Source organism: Hylaeus volcanicus, chromosome 4, assembly GCF_026283585.1.
Source record: "Hylaeus volcanicus isolate JK05 chromosome 4, UHH_iyHylVolc1.0_haploid, whole genome shotgun sequence".
NCBI lineage: Eukaryota > Metazoa > Arthropoda > Insecta > Hymenoptera > Colletidae > Hylaeus > Hylaeus volcanicus.
In genome coordinates this window covers 4,552,281-4,575,389 of record NC_071979.1, presented here as the reverse complement: position 1 = coordinate 4,575,389, position 23,109 = coordinate 4,552,281, and the positions used below count along the sequence as shown (strand labels likewise).

The following is a 23,109-nucleotide window of genomic DNA, read 5'->3' as shown; positions in this document are numbered from 1 at the left end:
ACCCGTCAGCAAATAATTGAAACGTTTTCGATGCATTGCATCAACGTATTCGTTCCTGTCGCAATTAATGTCGGTCCTTGTACGAAGTGTACAGTAATGCTAAAAGCAATGATTTTACAGCAATGTCAACGCGAGACGGAGACACTGTATTTTCAGTGCACCTGGTACACGCGAGTTAAATCAATACAGAATTCGTGTTGACACGAGTCTCAAAAAACAGCCGGTGCAACGTAACGAACCGAAAGTCTCTATTTATTTGATACATGTTTAATTTAATTAATTAATTACTCAACGGCGTTCCGATCGTGCGTCGTACGAAACTTTGCGAATCGCGTTTGTGTACGTAACAATAATTATTCATTTATTTTTTAAACCATAAATACTTGTATATTATACAAAAACATATTAATCTCAATTTATTGTATACTATGTATTGTATATTATATATATGTATATACTATATATTATATTACATATTACATTAGCACATTTACGTACTTATTAATTTAATCATGTATCAATAAATAAATTATTTATATGTGAATAAATCACCATAAGTCTAATTTGTTTTTATATTTTTATCCTCACAAAATTCATTTTAAATACAAATTTTTAAAAGATTTACCATACTTTTATTTCGTATTAACATAAATAGTTGAAGCTTAATTATATATTCCAAGTAGAACCATGCAAAACCAGTGCCACAGCTTGGCGTCCGGAGTCTAATATCTAAAACACTTTAAGCCTCGATCTTTGTCTAATAAACTAACGCGCTGAATTATTTCGCATCAGCAGTGGCGCACGTGCACCCATCAGGCTACCCCCTAATGCACGTGCCCGCCCCTATAATACAGAATAGCTGTGCAACTGCAGTAGCTCGCACTCAAGATCGTCCAGCATCTTTGCCTTTCTCTATCTCTATCTTTAACCACCATTTTTATACGTGGTATTGTCCACTCGAACTCATAATCGACGATTTTATTATAAAATCAAAGAACTGTTAAGGAGATATTTATTCGAATCATTTTTTTAAGAAAGATATTTACATGAATTATTTTTTAATGACAACACAATTTTCTTTCCATGCTTCTAAATAGTAGTTACATCAAAAATAAATGTACAAGGAGCTTTTGGAGTCCTGCGTGAGTATCTTCTCGACTTTTGTCTGATTTTTCTATTCTATTTGGTAACCTTTGTTTCATTTAATGTTACGAAAATATCACTAGAGAAAAATGTGCATTGTCCTTTTATAAACTGGAGATAAAAAAAAAATTGTTTCCTTGAGGAAATTTTTAGCTTGTTAATAATGGATGAACAGTTTTCACAGTGACGTTAATTTCATGTTCAATTCATTTAAAGATGCTGCACTTTTATTATTAATTCTCAAATTTTCGTACTTTGTGGAAGGGTAAAAATGCTATATTTTTATGTACTTTATGTTGATCCGTGACGGCTGGACGAAGTTCAGTGTTAGCGACTGCGTGTGCTCGTCGTGTGCTCTTGCTTGTGTGCTGATTGTGCTTCTTGTTTAAAAAACAGCTAATCGAACCTCTAATACGACTGTCGTTGCATCGAATGCGTTCTAGTGCGTGTGCTGAATCTTGCGTAGTCGTGCGATGGTGCTCGTTATAATTGAACAATAACACTTTATACTTGCAACTCTCGCGAGCTGAATTAATGGAGCCCTGTGTACAATTTAATAATGTCTCTTTCGACGTGAACTTTTCAGAAATTTATGGCAATCGTCGTATACTCTGGTCTACAATGCCGCACAACCCAACATTGCCCTTTAAACATTAATTGTAACCCATTTCGTTAACAAGGTGTTTTACCTTCAAACATGTTAAATGCTACTATTTACAGGGTGATGAAGTAACAACCTCTTCAAGATTTAAAATTGTTGCAGATAATGAGTTTCATTGTGACATGCTTCGAATATCATGTAGACAAAGTATCATTTTTCTTTAAATTGTTTTTATTTGAATAGAAGAGTTGAAAAAGATATGAAAGTTATTGATTGACCCGCTAGAAAGACCTTGTTATTCCCATGACAGAGGCTTACAAATTTTGGCGATCGCGTATATATGTATATATCTCTTTTAAGAGGATTAGGAAGAAACAAAACGAAGTTCCGCTGATTGTACACTTGTTCCTTTAAAAGAAATTAAATTCCATTCGTTTGTCGACTTTCGTGACGTTGCTATTGATACGTATTTCTACGTATTCTAACCGATCCGACATGCACCGCACGTTTCGTTTTCGAGAGTTACACCGCCTTGACAAATTAAAAAAAAAAAATCAAGATTTGTTTATCATTTGTAATCTTTAAACGAAATTTAATAATGGCCACAATAAAAGATTCGTTGCAATAGTGATTTTTCTTTGAACCTGGTGTGACCTGTTATCTCTTGTAGTTTTTTAAATCTTTCTAGATATAATATTAGTAATATTGTATATATGTATATACAATATATACATTATTATTATTTTGTACATGACATGTACTGTAGAAATAAGTACTATATATATATTACAGACATATTGTTTATGTAAAATGTATATACATACATACAATATTAATAATATTGTATCTAGAAAAATCTAAAAAACTACAGGAGATACCAGGTAACACCAGGTCTAAAGAAAAGTGCACTATTACAACGAATCTTTTATTGGGCCCATTATTAAAATGCCTTTAAAGATTCCAAATGCTAAACAAATTTTGATATACAATATTATGCTTTATATAAATAATATGTCTGTAATATATATATAGTACTTATTTCTACAGTACATGTCATGTAAAAAATAAAAACACCTGGTTTTTTATTCCAGGCCATACCTGAGAACCACGGTATGCCGAATAAAAGGCTATCTTTGTGACGAAATGGCTTCAGCATCGATATTGTACTTAAAAATTCTAGATAAATATGATTTTTGTATTACATAAAGAGATTTTCTATTGAGTTAATTGTTTTCGAAAGAAAAAAAATACATCTTCATAAGAAATTCGCGAGGACGTCAGTCGTTTCGGGTCGGTCAAGATGGTGTAACCCCTTAATTCTACATGCGAGTATGAAATCGACCCGTAGCCCGAAGAAATATGCTGCACATACGGAACACGTTGTACGTGCGCCCGTTACTCGTCGAGTAAACTTCGCAAAGTTCCAGCGTCGGATCGACGCTTGCTAAGCTGAAAGACCGTGACGCCGGTGCAGAAGTCGATAAACGGTCGAAAATAGCCGCCACGTAAACCGGAATAGACGGCGCGAACACAGCGTGTTTAATTAGCTCTGGGATTGGTTTGGCTCTATGGAATCTCCTGTCTTAGCTGACCGATCCTATCGAGAAGAAAGACCGTATCGGCGCCCCTGGGGTGTGTCGCGGCTATTTAGCCCCAAAATTAACCCTTTGCGCTCGACGACCTTCTCCGTAAGGCGAACCAGCGAATCCAGACGCGACTTTGCGAATATTTCACGGTTTTACTGACGGAGGCTAACGCGAAATGGTTTTACGCGCGGATTAATATGTAATTGGGGAGTTTATTACATTTTATTACATTTTATTACATTTTAAGATTTTGTGTATCTGTACCTACTTCTTGGAAGGCAACAGTCTTTGAGCTATTGGGAGCTCAAAGTTGAAAGCTATTGGGAGCTCAAAGCCTAAAAAATTACGAATGAAAAGGTATCATGTATTCGGAGCGTACCAGTTTTTTTTTTCTATTTTCATCGTAATACATGATTATGAGAACAGTATCACCGGAAACGATATGTGTATAAAATAAAAGTAATAATACAAATTCAGTTTCTAAATTTGTACAATAATTGAGAGTAACTATACTTAACACACCCGATATATTTTTTGTCAAGTGTCAACGATATTCTTTAAATAATCACAGAAGCTTTACACATCAAAGGCAACATTACGATAATTAGAAGTAGGATTTTGTTGGTATTTGACAAATTCTCTAACGGATTTTGAGTTCAGTCGAAATAATCTTAAATTAAAATAAATCTAAACTTGCACATATATTCCAGCGTCCCTGAAGAATTTAGTATTAAATTCTGTACCTTTTTTAACAAGTAACTTCATCTTGCAACGGTGTAAAATTACAAAGAAAAAAAGAAAAAAAAATAAAGACTTTAAAAATGAAAATATCTTTCCACGTCAATTCCTACTTCTATTTCGATATGTACATTTTACACTTCCTAAAAGAACGCACGAGTCGTCGCCATCTGATCGCCATCGGAGTTGCCACGTAAAACCCAGTGGCGAGCGAGAGTCGCCCGTCGAGCGCAAAGGGTTAATCGAATCGTCGCGACACACGTTTACGGCGCGGAAGTCGGGAGTAGAACTGGACCTTTTCAAATAAACTTCATCCCACTCGCGTTGCCGTTTGCTATTGTTCGGTGGTTGAATGACCAGTGCGAATAGAGGACGATGAGAACAAAGCGCTGGGAAAATAAATGGGATTTGGAATACGTTCAGAGCGACTGGCCGACGTTGCGAAGTGAATAACAAGTTAGAAAATGTGACCGAGCGTCCTTGCCGTTGGTTCCATCGAACGACTAATAACGATACGTATACAGGGTGCTGAGAAACTTGAGTGTCGTAAATGTAGGATTCGGGATTGATCGAGGCTGGCGAACAATTAACACATTAAGGACCGCTCACGAGTTTTCTCGTGTTTTCTACACGCAGTCTCTAGGTGTGCGGTCCTTAATGTGTTAAAACGCGCGGGAAATGTTAGACAGGGTACATTTGAATAATAAAATTGAAATGTATGAAAAGATCGATGGAGTAGATCTATACGCTACGACCGGTACAGGAAGATAAAAAGACTGGAACGCCCGCTTGTATCGAAACAAAAGACAACCCAGTATGACACCTCGCGAAGCCGCCGGAAAAGTGTCGAATACATCGATCATTCGACCGACGTTTCTACCGATGGAAACATAACTTCCTCTCATAAATTTGGACACTGAAAAGAGGACTGGAGGCGAGCATTCTAGCTGAAGGTATGAGTTGACGATGTTAGGTGGATTCTTACTAGTCGCGATAGTCATCTGCGAAGCGGAAGGTTAATTAATTAATTATTGATCACCAAAGGTAAAGGGGACTAGTCCAAAGTCCATTGCTAGGGATTTCGGTCAGTTGGAAGCAATTTATGGTGTAAAGCCCAAATACAAAGTCTTAAAATTTAATTGGAAAGAGATAGAAAGGATCGTCCAGGTCCTCCATTTGTTTTAGACTTCTGGGGTATCGAAAGAAGCCATAGATTAATGAGAAGACTAAAATCTGTCAGGACCCAAATGCATACGATGGTAAGGGTGGACATGGTGGATCTCTAATATGCTGTCGCCATTTAATTGCGACCCCAATTGTTATTTTCAAAAGACAAAACCCTTCTCAAAGTTCATGTAGAGGAAGATTCTTAAAATACGACAAGAAACCGTAAGGGAACTGGAGCAGAACAAATCGAAACATGGTATGGAGTTGGTCTCAATTTCCCCTACTTCTACGTCTGATTTAAAAACCATGAGTATCTCTTTAATAGAACAGGAACTGTATATTATTATCTACATGTATTAAAAATAAATACACATCGTTATGTGCATAAATACATATTGTTATGCGCCATTGTAATTATCGTTATCTCCAATGCTCCGACAAAAGTCGCACTGATGGACCAATTGTTTCATTTTTTACCAAACATACAACGAACGATTTTCGATGGTTCAAAAGTGAGAATGGCCAGGTTGCTCGAGATTCGTCTCGATCAGAATAAACCAGATTTTCCCTTGCACCCCAGAGAAACTCCGAAGACATGAAATCCAGCGACCCTGTAAACCATGCCACAGGTCCATCCCGCATCAGAAATAAATCATTGCTATCGTTACCATATGTTTTTAATTATATCTCTCGCGATTGCACCACTCGACAGCCACTTTAGAAACCGAAGAACCTTGAAATGTGTAATAACCAAACGAATGGGCCGAGTTGCTTGTACCTCAAGCGTTGGGATACATTTAAACGCTCGTCAGGTCGTATCCATGGTTTCTGTACTTAAAATACTTGCGTCCCTCCTTCAACGCCCAAATCAACGATACTCAGATTCTCAGCAGCCTGTAGAGATTCGTAGGATGCGTTGATTAAAGGCGAAGAAGTGGTAACAGAAACGAAGAGAGACGAATGGGTAAATAGCTAGACCAAGAGAGAGAGAGAGAATGAGAGAGAGAGAGAGAGAATGAGAATGAGAGAGGCAAGAAGAAGTCGAGACGCGTAACGTGAAGAGATTAACATGATACCAAGACGAAGAGAATAGAAAACATCGATTCGTGCATCGAGAGGATGCGAAGAGAATTGAAATGCCGCTGAGAGACGTGAATAGATATTCGAGCTCGACACCGTGCGAAGTACACACATAGAATTTTCAGTAAAATTTCGTATATTATTCGCATTCCTATCGTACGTTGTAAACCATAATACATACACGGGGAGACCAATTTTAATCGATCCACGCGAATTTCGTTGGAATTATCAATGATACTGGAAATTTTTAGGGCTAAGAGTTGAAGCACGTTACGTGGTTCTTCGTGAGGATACACTGGCCTCCATTTTTTTAATTGTCTTTACGTATATTTTAGCAAGTATTAGTTAATCACAGAATATGCACTTTATGCTATATGTATTTCTTTCTTCTTAAATACAATATATACGGTCAATGCAATAAGTATTCGTACAGCAACTAATTTAAAATGAAATCGATAAGAAAAGAAATAAGAGGTTAACATTCAAAGTAATAAACTTTAATTTACGCAGAATCTACTCTAAAAATATGTAGAAATGTTGGTTAATTATTTCATCCCCTAAAATTGATTAATAATATAAATATATGAAGTTTTATTTCGAATTGGTTCCTGAACGAATACTTGTTACACTGACTGTATTTATTTCTTCTTATCCCTACGTGTACCTAAGATGTGTAATTTTTGATAAACAATTGACACGATCCAGCAGTGAAATTAACAGTACACGAGCAACTTTACCAATTAATTGCAATTGATCGAGCGAGTGTCTGAACCGGATTAATCGTGTAATCTGTGTTCCGCAATAATCTCTGTCATGTGCACTTGTTGAATATGTGCGATTGATTGTTCACGAATAACCGAGTTAGACTCCCCTAACTAAAATCTAGTTAGAGATTTTCTACAATGTAGACATGTTGAATTCGATTGAGAGCATTATACATTTGTGTGCATGCAAAAGTAAGAACAGGAAATTTTCTAATTTTCTATGTGAAAAATATGTTTTTCCATAAAATTTCCAAATTTCAAATAAATTAAAAATCCCATAGTCTGGACACAACCTAGACACAAACACAGTGTATAATCATTCAAATAAATGGTTTTCTAAATCCTTGTAGACCTTGGAAAATATAGTTCGCTTAGGAATTACGACAAATGATTATACAATCTACAAATATGATTCCAATGCATCATTCATTATTATCATAGAGTTTGTTTGAATGAAAATCGAAGTGTTTATTTTCAACGAGTTTGTGCTTAGATGACCTGACACTCTTAGCAAAAACACACCTAAAAATCAAAGCGTATAGTAAAGGACCACTCCCAACAACTTCAAGAGGAGGACACTCAAGGGATGCTAAAATATTTCTAACGAAGGTCTCGATATGGCTGACAGGACATTTAGGGATCGAGTGTATCTTTGTATTCGGGGTAAAGGTGACGCTTTCGAGCATCGAGCGTAAGGACAACCTTGTTTGGTGAATTTGCTTTAATTGGTAAAAAGACCTTGATGATTAAGCTGCTTCTGCCTCCCCTGGCGCTACAATACACACATGAGAGTTCCAAATTAAATATTCGAGAGCTACGAAACATCTGACATCTAATGAGTCACTTCGTCGATTAATAACAATCAAATTCAGATATTTGACGAGCAGTAGCCCACACATCAGTGGTGACCATTGGTGACTTCAACCAGGGGTGGACAAAATGAATTTTGAAAAATATTCTATCGACAACTGCCTTATTTAACTCTTGAGAGATGTTTATTTTTATATAAAAATTACCCTTTAGAATTGGAAAATATGTAATATTAAAATGAAACGGCAATTCAATTAAAGCAACAAAAAATCCATTTAGAATTCGCCCCTGAAGAAATTAATTTTCATTCTGTTCGGAATCAAATGCTTAAGAGTACTCGAACATTGTATTACTCGGTAGCTTCGCATCTACGATACATTTTCACTCGAAGCTTTTACACAGAATCCATCGAATGTATTCTTGAAAACATTAAAATGTATTTTTCTATTTGAAGGAAGTTTGTAATATTTATACTTGATATCAAAAGCTTACGAAAAAATAATTCAAAGTCCATACACTTCTAAATCGTTTGTAAATCGATAAGTAATCAATTTTTAGTCCAGGCTCCTAACGAAATTCAAAATTGACATTATTGTAATTGTGTATGTAATATGCAAAATCTGACGAGCGAACAGAAAGTCGATATCATATGCACACGATCGGGACATAATGATGTATTATTCATTCGCTATTCAAGCTGAATATAAGTATTCTTCACTGTTCGGCGATCGTTATCAGGAGTGGTAGGTTCTTGTCACTATGACATGTCTCGCGTTATCGTTGCACATGCATGCATAAAATCAATATTCGTCACTTTTACTCTTAAGTATGCGTTTCAAGTCACTCTATACTTAATCGAAGGGAGAGATAAGAGAAATTGCTATAAATAAGCTGAAACATAAGATGTATTTGCAATCACCTAGACAAGCGACAACTACTCTGATGGATCAGTTATACTATTGAAAACATAAATAAAAATAATTCCTGGCCAAATATATCGACTTTCAAAAACTAATAGTTAATTCGAACAAACAGTTGTGTTTTTTTTATTATCCGCCGTGTAAATTTCCATTTCGTATTATAAAAACTTGGAAAAAAGAATATGACTCGGTCACAAGTGACATATTTGTCAAAATAGTATATGTGACTAGTATAGTAGACATGTTTAAAAAAATGGCGGCGATCTTAGTCAAGTCTCGACAATTGTTTCATATTATAAAAAAAGACATTCCTTCTGGACAGCACTCCCCGCAAATCCTCCAACTTTTACCCGAAATCTTTTCAAGCGTCATTAATAGTTTTCGACGATATTAGCGTGGATCGATTGAAACGGGACACGCCGTGCACACAATCGCGAGAAACAGCGGAAACCGCAACGTCAGGTTATATAACACGAGCACATTAATTCCTCGCTGAAAGACCGAATTTTAACACAGGATAATAATTACTATCAACAATTAATTCTCCAAAATATCAATGCTGCACACCCACAACTGATTTCCGTTTTAGCGTTTCTCGTCGAAATTAATAAGGTTCTAATAAAGACTATGTTTAATAATAGCTTCTGGTTGTACCTTGACTTCATACAGGTTACTTCTTCCCGTATATAATATACTGTCATATATTTCTTGTAAAAAAAGTTACATTGAATTAATTTAGTTTAAAATAATGTGGTGTGAAATAACTGATAAACTCATTTATTTTTTTAATTTCGACTTAGACCACTTTCATAATTATAGGCTCATATGTGAAAAGACCTTTAATAATAGCAATAACAAAAATAGCTCGATAATAACACAGTAAATCATCAAAAAGATATCGCAGCTAAAAGGAATATTTTTGTTACGAAACACGTAATACTGTATGTAACAATTTATATTTACTGTTTAAACAGAACATTACTTTATAATCTGCAATGTGATAGTTTCTATTTATATGAAATTTCATGCTAAAAAGAAGTCAATATATTGTAATTTCTTATATCTCCTGTTTTATTCCACTTCAAACGATCCCTTTTAATGTGAACCAGTTGCGAGGAAGAATTATCTAACGACCGTTGTTCAACGAAAATCGTCAGCTTCGATTTTCGATCTTTAAACGAGGAATTACTGCGCACGAAACGGCGGTACACGACAGGTCAAATTCAGAGACGGTTAAAATACAGTTTCGAAATACGTGTACGCTGCTTTGAGGCTTAGAAACTAAAAAACAAACAAAAATTCTCGTCCCGTTTGCCAATTAGAGCGTCTCGAAGCTTCTCCTCAACGTTGTCAGTAAAAAAAAAAAAAAAAAAGAAGAAGAAAAAAAGAAACATCCCCGACATTCGAAATAGTATTTTATTCACCTCTGGACGTGGTGGCATGCTCTATGTTTGTACACACTATAAAATACATTTGTACACTCGTACCATGATCAAGAACAAACAGAGAGACAGACACATACATATGCGCGTGACGTATGCATGTATATACATATATATGCACACACGGATGCACGTCTATCCATATTAGTTGTCTATATAATTCGTATAGATTTAGATATGTATATAGATATATGCACAGCACATTGTTCTCTACTAGAGCTTACTAAATGCGTGATCGAACCGAGTACTCGTCCGAGAGTAACCTGCAACAGCGAAACAACAGCCTGTCACTGCCCCCTGGGCTCATATACTTACGTCTAATTTCTAGCTTTTTATTTCATCAATTAGAGAGAAAGTGAAACACAGGGTAGCTAATCGCGGAGTTAATTCGTCCCGTCGACTCTCGCAACTCTCTTCAGGGGTCCGTTGATGGTAAAACTAAAGAGTTATTATTGATTATTTTATATCAACATTTTTGATGCTCGACGACGTTAACGTAGGAACGTTATCTTGTAAATTTAAGGCCTGGCCAGAATCTGAACTGGAGCCTCTTACCCAGGATTCACCTGTGCGTACACGTCGCAGAGAGATGATAAAAATGGAGATTCGATGAAATCCCCAAGGTAGATGATCGATTTACGGAAGATGTTAAAATAACAATTCGCAGAGCTCTATGTTTCGTTTGTTACCACTCCCCTGTAAAATTAAATACCGACCGAACTCAATCAGGCGAAATATTACACAACTCGATGATAGATTTAACACACATACTTCAGATCGGTATAATTATTTTACCTTCACGTGATCTTAGTCGTACCTCGCGAGATATTATTCCAGAGTCTTGTATCATTTAATCCAGTCATATTTCGAATCTAGGGATTTCATCAAGTCTCCATTTTTATCATCTCCCTGTGACATGTACACTCTTAGCTGTTTATGAAAATGTTTGGCTGCAAATATCGTTTAACAGTTCCATTTAATTTCCGTTGCCTTTGTTTATAGTGAGAAATTGTATCCTATGAATATATGAGTAAGTACTACTTGAAATTGTAAGATCAAACGAACTATAATTTTGTTGGATTTGTTTGCATCGAAATTTTCTGAATGTGCTTCGTGGATACAATTTATAAGTAGTTGTAGCTTTGTCGGGTATCTTTAACGCGGATTAAATGGATACCGATAAGCATGAGTGGGAATTAAGAGAAAACTATAGAGAGATATGGTAAACGATAGTAGAAAGAGAAAAGAGTTAAGCGGAAAAATCTGAGGCAGAGTGAAATTTATTTTAAGCTATACTTTGCGAGAGTTTGAACTACTTTCGCCATGCATTTCAGGCGTAATGCGTAAATAAATTGTATGTGAACGTTGTTTAAGTGGATACAATTGGCTACGCGCCTGCAAGATTGAAAAATGATTGCACAATAAATATTTCGTACTCTTAGCTACGGTGGCTCATGGAAGTATTTGAACACTTGCAATCAGAAGCGTTGATCAGCGTCATTTGCAAGTAAAACTAAAGTTTTTGCGTTAGTAAGCCTGTAAAGAATGTAAATAAAATACTTGTGATGATTTTTAGAACTAAATATACACGTCTGAATCGGTAGATTTTTATTTAAAAAAATCCTACTGTAACAGAATAAACCACAGATGGCCAGAATTTTATTTGAATAATAAACGATGAATGAAAGTTCCACATGACAATTTCTTTCCGATGTTTATTTCATCGAAGAGTTATTCAAATCAGCTGTTATTCATTCAACGTGGAATATAATTTGATTGTATAATTCATATTGCTATCTTGATTGAACAGATTATGTAATTCTTATTGGTTACTGGTTAGTGATAAAAATCGAATAGTATATTCTATTATTGGTCAGTATTAGAAACAAATTTATGTGTTACGCAACTTTGACTTTAGATGACGATATTATATAAAAATTGTTTTAATTTATGTATGATTTGTTTTCGAAGTTAAAGCATTTTTCAAACGAGGCTCTAAAATTTTATTTTTTAATAACTTTGATGCCGTCACTAACATGCGATCATTTAAAATAAAAATATCAAATATATTCCACACTAAAAAAAGATAAATCCTAAAACCCCTTTTGAAAAACCCTTTCTAACCGTATATGTTTCAAAAGTTTTATTTCTAACTTAACACAATGGAATACAAGATTTTCCAGACTTCAACTTGAAGGAGAAAGCTCTAAAATTAATTCTGGACAATATCGAATTAAGATATAATAACAAGAGCATAGGTAAGCAAGGTTTATTTTTAGGAAACATCGTCTCCCTTCATAATAGATCTAGAATCAAAGAATCTCTGCATTTTATTCACCATCGTATCGCAAACTTTCGTGAGCCACTGTATACAATATAAAAAAAAAAAAAAAATGGTCAACGTTGAAAAATGATTTGTTTTTTGGTTATTAATCGACCTGGATGACACAGAGATTGGATCGATCACTTCATATCCAGCATTACCGTTAAAAATCGAATCAGGAAGTGGTGAAAACACTAGGAAAAGATTTTAATTGTCGATCCATGTAGCTGGTGCTGGGAATTCACAACTATTTAAACTTTAGCCGTAAATACTCTCCGATCATCGCTTGGAGAAAAAAAAGTAAAATTGACCCGTAGCATTGGAGAATTTAGTGTACCAGTATTGGAAAAATATCGCGCGAATCGTTGAAAGAACATGAAAAAGTCCTAAAAAAGAAGCGAAGAAAAGCGTAAATTCAATATATCCGACAAAGAACGCATAGTTCTATACATAGACGTAGCAGAACAATTTTACAAGCATGAATTCTCCTCGAAAAATCTGGCGGTTCCTTGTAAACAAGAATTCCAATCTGCATCGAACGCGGGTGCTAGTTATATTGTTCTTAGGAAAACTTTCATAAAACGAGGCGAAATTTTTTGGGTGGCAAAACAATGCGAAAGCTGGAGTTTATTTGAAACGCAACGTTTTATTTTTTTTTTTTAGTTTGATGACTTCTTGAAAGCAGGATATAATAGGCGATAGTGGGATAAAAATTATAAATAGAACGATTTGAATGAAAAAAACAATTGAAATATACAATATGGAAAAACATATTAGTATAAATGATCGATGAAAATGAGTTTAATCTGTTGTGTGATTTTTTCTTTAACTTTTCCAATAGAAGAGAGTTGAAATCCGATAAAAAATTTGGCTTTTTAGAAATAGTACATTATTAGTATATTGTTATTTGCCATAAATTTATAAAGAATTTATTTAATGGATATATTGACATGTCTCGTTACTCTGTATTTTTTATTTGTGTTTTTTTTTATGAATTACGTATAATAATTTGTCTTTTTTTTATATTGCATATTTCAAATTTATTTTGTACATAATATGGATCTATCTATCATTTTTATTGTGCTATCATTTACTATATACTGTTTTTAAAATTTACACGTGACTTTCAAACTAGAAAGTTTCAAAGAAACTGTTCCTACCCTGTGCATTGTTTATTCGAAACAACTACAGAAAAATTCTTCCAAATTTCGAGAGCTATAAACATAATAAAACAATCTGAAACATAATGTAAACAATCTGTTTTTCTCCTTTTTCAAATTTCCGAAAGTGTCCTAAATTGCATTCACAGAAATCGAATGAATAAAAATACAGAAACAAATTGTAATCGTATTGGTCACAGAGCAACACTCACGATCATGGTTTATTCGAGAAAATTCCGAAGCGTAAACCACATAATCGACCCACTAATCATTACAAGTGTGCGGCGCGAGCTTTGCGTTTTACTCCTTCATTTTTATTGAATGGTACTTTAATTCGCACTTGGCGTGGAATTCTCATACGAGTTAATGGAAAAGAAAACTTCTCGATTTCGATATCTCTTAGGTATAGTTTCCTATTTCGTTCCATTTAATAATTCTTTCTTAGCGAATTAACCACGTGTTTAAATGTGATCGTACATTTTTCGATTTAATTAATAAAGAACGTAGCGAAGAAATTCTTTATTTCTTTGCTCAGTCACGTGGGATGTTTGCGTTTAATTTAATTGTCCCCCGGAGCTATTGAAAGGTTGGACTTTTCTAGATAATGTATGCTACGTGTACATAGTGCTCCGAAACCAACACGATTACAATTTGTTTATAAAAGAGTTCCAAAAGGGGTCTTTAGGATTTTCGTTTATTAACAATAAAATCACCTGTCAGCATACTCGAGATAGCCACTTAAACTTCGTCCACTTAACTTCGTTCGTTTAATTATAACCATGTGTAGTTTCATTTCAAATAGAAAAATTGGACATATGCAAAATAGACCTAAAGCCCTTTTTGGAAAATCGTTCTGTAATTATTTCAATTTAATAAAATTAAAACAATACAATTACCAAAGCCACAGAAACCTCGGGAACGTATGGTTGATGGTTTCATCGAGCAAGTCTTAAAATAAACTTCCAATGTTTCGACCCTCCTCAGCTATCAGGAACCTTTTAACAATAATAATTCGAAAAGTTCGGATAGAAAACTGTTTCAAACTCTTGAGGGATACTGAGGAACTCCGAGGGATTTAGAATTAAATTTTCTAATGACATAATACAACAACATCGTCACGAGATTGATAGGTGTCATAGGTAAATATCAACTTGAAGTTTTGTTTATTTCTAATAAAGAGATTCGTCCTTCGAGTGGTTAAAATCTCACTTATACGTCGATTCGAAATTAACCAAAGGTACACCTGGGAGAAGTAATGCTTTCAAAATTTATTTTTATTAATTGCTTCAACCAACAACCATACATTACCAAAGCGTCTACCGTTCGATACCTAAAAAGAGCGAAAAATGTATAATAAAAAATTGCTGAAACTTGACAAAGTTAAAGTAACTACGATTCTATTCGTCCGGATCCGCGCGCACGCACGTCGAATGGACCGGTGTTAATACTTATCCAGTCGCGTAGCCGTGTATTGCACCATCTTCTTGAAATAGAGTACGGTCAATGTTTATCCCGACTCAATACGGCGTGTACGGGTTAACCGTCGACTCGACGGTTGCGTAGCGAGTAAGAGGAGGATCAAGAAAGAAAAACGAAAAAAATGCAGAATCGATGCAAGTGAAGCGTAATAATAAACGGACAAGATGAACGTATTGACGTAGAGAAGCGTGTACGATAAAAAAGGTGAAGTAGAAGAGAAAGAAAAAAAGTGGAAAAAAAGAATGAAAGCGTTTTATAGAAACGTATGTCGCCCATACGCCACTCGGTTGTCGACTTACTCGGGATACTTGACGTTGGGTAGAGCCTTCAGGAAGCATCGTTGACGCAGGATGCCCTCCCATAATTGGACGCCGACGATACCAAATATGAAGAACACGAAGAAACACAGCAGCAGCACGTTGCCGAGCATGGGTAGCGTGTCGAGCAAAAGCATCACCAGTATCCTCATACCTGTCGAAAGGGAACAAAACCGGAAGGACGGAATAAACCTCGTGAAATCTTACGTGCATAGCGTACCGCAATTCCGCCACTTCGAAAGTGGCGAATTAGATAAATAAAGACATTTTCTATTTACGTCGACGAAGGGGAAGAATAATGTCACCTCGACGTCGTGAACGGAAGTGGTGCTCGAATATTAATAGGAAACCGTAAGAAAGGCGTAGAATAATATACATAGACGGATGGATGCGGCGTACAGGGTGTCCTCTGTGCGATATGGGCGATTTTATGGAAATGGGAATTGTCCGTGGATCGCAAACGACGAACTGCAAGTTTAGATTATTTGTATCGAATGATTTTTATAGGTGAAATTCTTAGTTACATGAATCGTGGACTAGAAATTTAGAATACGGGCCATTCGAATGAAATATATTTATTATTGAATAAATAATCTTATATGATTGTAATTATTAATATATGTATACATATATTAAAAGACAAATCGAATAAATAAATATGTGCCATTTTGTTGTGCTTTTGGAAATACTACTTGTAGGGGATAAATAAATATGGATATATATATATATATATATATTTATTTATTTATTATTGAATGATTAATCATATATATCATAAATCATATATTGTATATATGATTATCATATTTAAAAGATAAGCAGTTCCTCTAAGGATTTACTACAAGCCTGGAGCACATCTGTACATCGTTCATCTATATTAACGTGCAACTTCTGTATATTAATAAATAAATAAAAAGAATAAAAATATGGACATAAAGATTAATTACAAACCTTGAGCATCCAACATCATATATCAACAGCATACATATATATATATATTTATTTATTTATTTATTAACATAAGGAAGCAACAAGTTACTATCGATATACAATGTTGGATGCTGAAGTAAATCCATGGAAAAATTAATTATCTTTTAAACATGACAATTTGTGATAAGTCCCCTAGTAATATTTCTAAAAGCACAACAAAATGGTACATATTTATTTATTCGACTTGTATTTTTGCCATGTATTAAATCTGTCCAATAAATCAATCCATAAATTAAATGAAAGAGAACTTAGACAAAATCCCTGACAAATGATTCCCACTTTGTCAGGATGTAGTCTTCACCTTGAAGACTCGACCTTCAACTTGTAACATTTCACTTCTCAAAGGCAAGAACATATAATAGCACTTTGCTAAGCATTTCAGGCGTTACTTTGGCACAAGATGGACGTATAATAACTTTAAATGTCATCCTGTGTTACAACAACCGATGACGTCACTCGTTATTGGATATACATATTCCTCTAGAAAATAATCAATCAAGGGTTGGATCGAATATTTTCCATTACTTGGGAAAAATTGCGTCATTCGGTTAAATCATAATAATTTCATTACGACAAACACAATTTTTATTCTAAAAACGTATGAAGGATGTTATCAGAATAGAAGAATACAAGTTAAAGGTCGTCTTGAAACACCTTTTCAAATAATAAACAGATACTGTCAGAATATTAAAAATAAATATGACTAAAAAGTTCCAACAACTTGGCTTTGATAAATATACAGTTCCTTTTGAAAAATATTGATGTCCTTGATTTTTTTTTCATGAAATAAGAAATGACAAAAAAAGAAAATTAATTCGTAAAGCGAGCTTTCTAAATATTGTATTTGAAGTTTGCTTAAAAAGATTGTTTTATATCATAGATATTTTTGGAAACATTCATCTATCATGCTTTATGTACTTCATCCTGTATGATGTACGTCTTCTGTAAAATCGATAAGAATAGTTTATCACGCGACGAACAAAGTCGACAAGTTTTTACGTATAAGATCATAAAGTTGTTTTCCTCAACTTACTCGGAATTCTGTTGATGGCACGTAGAGGTCTCAGGACTCTTATTGTCCGTATCGCTGATAAATTCATGTTTTCCACGTTCAAGCAATATTCCAGAGCCCTGCAATAAAATACAAAAGAATTTCTTTCGCTGTTTTTGTTCCTTTTTATAGAAATTGATCGCATTGGATTACTTGAACATCGATTATTAAAATTGTTATTATTTACTATTATTATCATTTGTACTTCTTTGTAATTTTTCAAGCGTGACCAGTCAAAATGTAACCGAACTATTTTTTAAATTGATATCAAGATTCATTCAGATTTTTAGAACTTTCCATGTACTATAATTCAAAATGTAATTTTTGTTGAAAAGCAATGAATAAACAATTGCTTACGTCTCACTCATTACTCAAAATATTTATCTCTATAAAAGTCTTGTCTATATTTATAGTTAATATAAGAAATAAACTAATGAAAGGTAGAAGAGAAAACCTAACAAGGAACGAACCAAAGTTACAAATGTGTAACTGCTCGATAAAAATGTTGTCTATATTTATAGTTAATATGAAAAATAAACTAATGAAAGATAGAGGAGAAAAGCTAACAAGGAACGAACCAAAGATGAAGATGCTACAAATGTGTAACAGATGCGACATGTAACAGCGTCAAATGAAATTGATCGAACTCAAAGGAATATTTAACAAAGAGGCTATACATTAACATACAACCAGGTTAATATTAAGCACGTTGTATTTCTCTTTACTGACTTAAAATTAAATAAACGTTTCGCCGTATTGAACGAAGAAGTGTATAAACGTTTGTATCGAATACGTATAATTAACTCGATCTAGGAAACAGCGTAAAATTTATGAAGCTTTATTTCGCGGAAAACTCAAGAATGTATCTCGCCCAGGCCGTTGCACCATCGACAGAATTAAACTGAACTTAAATATGACTTTATCAGCGATGCACGAAACTGAAAATTGCTCTGGAGCAAGTGCGTTCCGTTCGTTTCGCGGCGGTTACATGTCGCGAGCGTTTCAATTTGCTTTTAGCGAATCAACGTTTCCATAATATCTGTTTACAACTGGTACATGGAGAGATGAGATTCCCCTATTGCGTAACATCTAATAGCGACGGCGTACAGTGAGCCACGGAAGTATTCGAACGCTCTCAAATGAATCATTCGACATCTAACCCTTTCGATCCTACTAGGACGTATATGTATCACTGAATATATTTGGTTGATTTCGGGCAGATTAATATCGAGACTCACAGGTTTATATTTTAAAGAGAATGAACTTCTTATCTGACAACGGCTTTTATTTTATAGCCAACCCTAGTTAAATACAATTAATTTCTAAAAAAGAAACGAAAGGGTTAAAAAATGCTGGTCATATTATAAGTCTAATTTTCCCAATTAAATTTAAAAATATATCCATGTATTTATTATTTGAACAATTTTTACAGCTGACGTTTATTCTTTTAACTTTTATTCAAAAGAACGTTATGCAATGGTAACATACATACAGCAAAATATTAAAAACAAACCATTTAAGGGTTAAACTTGACGCATATTGAACTAAAGGGACACCAAGGAGTATTTGGAACAACAAATAAGTCGGAAATAAAGAATGTTTTATGTTGTTAAGTAGCATCCAATGACGGGAATCATATAGATCTTTTAAAATAACTAGAAGAATATTCTTTTGCAATATTCATCATCAAATATCTTTATCAATCTTTTTATAAATGAACCTCAATTGTATCTATAACATATATCTTATCAGCCGAAATTAAGAGTTACAAATTATTTTCAAAATTTGTAATTCTTTTTCCGCATCAAGATGATCAAGTATCGAAAACTGATATTTGACCAAATTACAAGTGAGACTTGTGGTAATGTATATCTCAAAGAAATGAACATTATTGTTTGCGACAAAAGTCATCGAGTTGGATAGATGCTTAGAGGAGACTCGGAGTTATTATCTTTTCACGTTATACGAAGCGAGAACGTGCAAGACAAGGATAATTAGGGCCAGGGGTAAAGGATAATTGATAAATGCTCACCCAGCCGCCACGATAAAAAAGTCCAGTCTGTTCCACGAGTCCGCCAAGTAAGTTCCTTTGCCGTATATTCCCATCGCGACCATTTTGATTGTCATCTCCAAGGCGAAGAAGGCGAAAATGATGTCATCGAACATCTGTAAACAGGGGTGAAATGGTAGACTGATTAGGCCGCAGGACACTTAACTCGATCAGGCGTAATTGATCGAGGATACTCGACTGAAGTTCCATTACTCGCCGACACCAGATGCTGGTTTCTCATGTTTGCCTCCGTTTTCTACGTTACGTGCGAATTCCAAAGCGAGGTGCAAGGTAAACTGTGCAATTAATCAATCCCCCCTACGCCGCGGCTTTTGGGTCTAATTCAACCTCAGAGTGCTACGCGAATTTCGTGTAGATTCGCCCGTATTCCCGAAAGAGACATAACTGATTACAAGACGAACGTATCAGGTAATTCCAGAAATAATATTATTCTGGAACCGTGGGCTTTTATTTATTATTAACGATAATTACAGGCATCTATGATACGCATATTAACTCTCCGTTACATAAATTTCATTTAATGTTTCGAAAAGAAAATTATTAATTGGATAATAATATATTTACGAATTAATCTACGAGGTAAGCAATAAATGTCACAATCTGTTAAAATATCAGATGCTTCGTAAAACATCATCCATAAATCGTGTAAAATTTGTTCAATAAAGTTTACTTAGTACTTACTGAGTATATTACTCAGTGGTACTTTGATAATGAATTTTATCGTTCATGTTACCTTGAAGCAACAGAAAGAAAAGTTAAGCTTACTGTTCAATCCACAAAACAAAAAAAAAAAAAATGTCTCTTTATTATAATCAAATATACACCAAGTATACACATATGATTTCTCTTTCCGTATAGGAAATCGTTTTTATAGTAACCTCAATTGTTCAAATTTAATATAAAAATGAACATATTAATTATTGTATTAATTTTTATTAATGTATTAAAATTGTAATTTTATGTAAATTATTGTATTAATTATTATATTAATTAATATATTGACCTGGTCCGAATCTACATTAAAAATAGAAAACGATTACCTACCAAAAAGAGAGTAGTAACAAGGCCATCTCGCACGGAAAATTAATTGGTTGCATTAATTAGAATTGTTAACCAGATTTATGGTTTCAACGTGCACGCTGTAATTGGAGCCACAGCGAGCTCTAAATTACGGGGGGATTGTAATTGTAACGTTTTCACTTTGCAAAAATCGAAATTCGAAGGTACAGTAAATGGAAAAAAAGCACGCGAGAACTGAAATTTGCGTGAAATGAAATTTTCGTGAAATGTGTGAACAGGTACATATACATGTATACCTACGTACTTGTAATATTTTGCAGCGATGTGTTACGCACTGGTCGTCCACGCACGGCTGATACATCCCCAGTGTAATGCAGTTCAAGAGAATTACCATCATGCTCACTCTTTCGAACCACGTGATACTGTGTTAAGGAAAATGATCTAATCGTGTCCTGGCATTAAATATACAAAATAAATCTAAATGTTGCATTAAGTATGTATACATTTATCGCTAACAGCTGTGGTTTTCATGAGTTAATTAACCCATTGATGTACGAATTTCACCCTATATATATATAGGGTGTTCGGTAACTGGTGGTACAAGCAAAAAGGGGGTGATTCTACATGAAAGAATAATTCTAAATAATAAAATAAAAATTTGTTGAAAGCTTTGTTTTCGAGAAAATCGACTTTGAAATTGCGCTTTGATTTTTATTTACGGAGTCATACTAAATCAATTGTGTATTCTGAAGAAATCACAAATGCGAGGCAATTGAAAAAAAAAAGATTATCGGAGCCTCTCATACATTAAATCAATCGAATACGTTGGAAAGCGTTCATAGAAATTTACTTAGCAAAGCTTCACACGAAAAATTGTTATTCTACATTTTCGTCTCATTTTTTTCACGTAGAATCATTCCTTTTTCGCTTGTGCCACCAGTTACCGAACACCCTGTATATTCATGCAGACATTATTTACTTAATCCATAGTTCGAGTCAATTTTATCTGTTAGAGGAACTCCTTAGTAATCTAGTGATACTAACTAAGTATTATAGTGGAATACCTAGAAAATTTTGTTAATTAAAAGAATAACTTCAAACGAAAGGTGTCATATACAAACAACACTATGCAGCAAAAGATGAAACATGCAAATTTAGTGAAAAGCATCCTTTTTCATTGAAAACACTCTCGCAATTTATCCAAAGAGAAGAAGTACGCCACCGCGAGTCGCTAGGACACTTTCATTTATTATTCGAAGCGCGGTGGCTACGACCCCAATTTATTATTAACCGTATTATTCTATTACAAAGTGCCTCTCGTAAAACAGGCCACCTAATTATTTTCCCCATTTATGGGGACACGGAAAATGATTCATACGTAACTTGAATGGTTTCAAAGCGCGAATACGCTGCGAGAAAATTGCTTTTCAGCGTCACTTCTTTCGAGATGTATCTAAGGTCACCCATGTTCTTTTCACATGAAAGTGCATACTAATTTCTTTCGTACATTGTAGCTGACATGAATATATGCATTTAGTCGTGTGTAATAATGTGACTCGAAAATGACCTTGGACTCGTGATCTTGGAACGTACGAATTCAAATATGTATTACACATAGATCCTTCAATTCCTCAAGTTTCAGCGACAAAGCAGGACAGTCTATGAATGTAAACAAACATGTTTACCGTCGCGGAACGGAATGAAACGCGACTGCATTTAGATATTAATTCACTTTCTTCGTTGCTGTGATAATAAATGCTTGCATTGCAACGTTGTTATCATGCAAATAACTCTCACGGTCGACGTTGAATTATAGAGCCCAAGGTCGCTTTAAGGTCACGTTATTAACCATGTACATCTTTGTAACCTGTTTTCGCAATTATAGAAAAGTATTCCACCGCGAAACGTTGGAAAGCTAATTAAGAGAATACGTGGGATCCGGTGCAATCTCTTAAATAATCCGAAAATGTATGCTGAAAGGATGACTGAACGACCGTGAGCCTCGACAAACCGCGAACACTGCGCCATTTTACCAACTGCTTCTGATTTCAAAGAGTCCTGGCTAGTCAAGAGTCCAATGCGGACGGAGTTACAAAAGAGTTTAAATTACTCTTTGCATTTTATCATGCAGTGAAAATATTGAGAGAGCGAAATTAAAGCAACGTTTACCGTACCACCGTCTGCATTAAAGAGAACTGATTACACTGTCCTTGGTATAATACCGGATAACCTACGCGTCAAAAGCCAACTTAATATTACTTCTCTGTAACTTCTCTATATATTATAGAATTTTTTATGGTAGCTTACGAGGTAAGAAACGGGCTAACAGCTTTCAAATTTGAGATAACGTGATTACTATACCTGGTGGAATATTGGTAGGAAATATTTCAGTGGTTTTAATTCCTGGATCAACTTTGGAATTTAAGGATTGGACGAAACGTAGGTTT

The 23,109-nt window shown here is 34.6% G+C and overlaps 1 protein-coding gene across 1 annotated transcript in view; it reads right to left on the bottom strand.

Moving 5' to 3' along the window:
• LOC128874572 (voltage-dependent T-type calcium channel subunit alpha-1G) overlaps positions 1-23,109 on the bottom strand; it is a 98,528-nt gene that overhangs the window by 48,653 nt on the left and 26,766 nt on the right. Inside the window, exons 2-6 of the mRNA XM_054119410.1 lie at positions 20,967-21,079; positions 19,604-19,737; positions 17,554-17,651; positions 15,513-15,684; positions 10,476-10,514 (exon numbers count right to left, since the gene is read on the bottom strand). Of these exons, the coding sequence (XP_053975385.1) occupies positions 10,476-10,514; positions 15,513-15,684; positions 17,554-17,651; positions 19,604-19,737; positions 20,967-21,079 (556 nt within the window). The remainder of the gene's footprint in view (positions 1-10,475; positions 10,515-15,512; positions 15,685-17,553; positions 17,652-19,603; positions 19,738-20,966; positions 21,080-23,109) is intronic.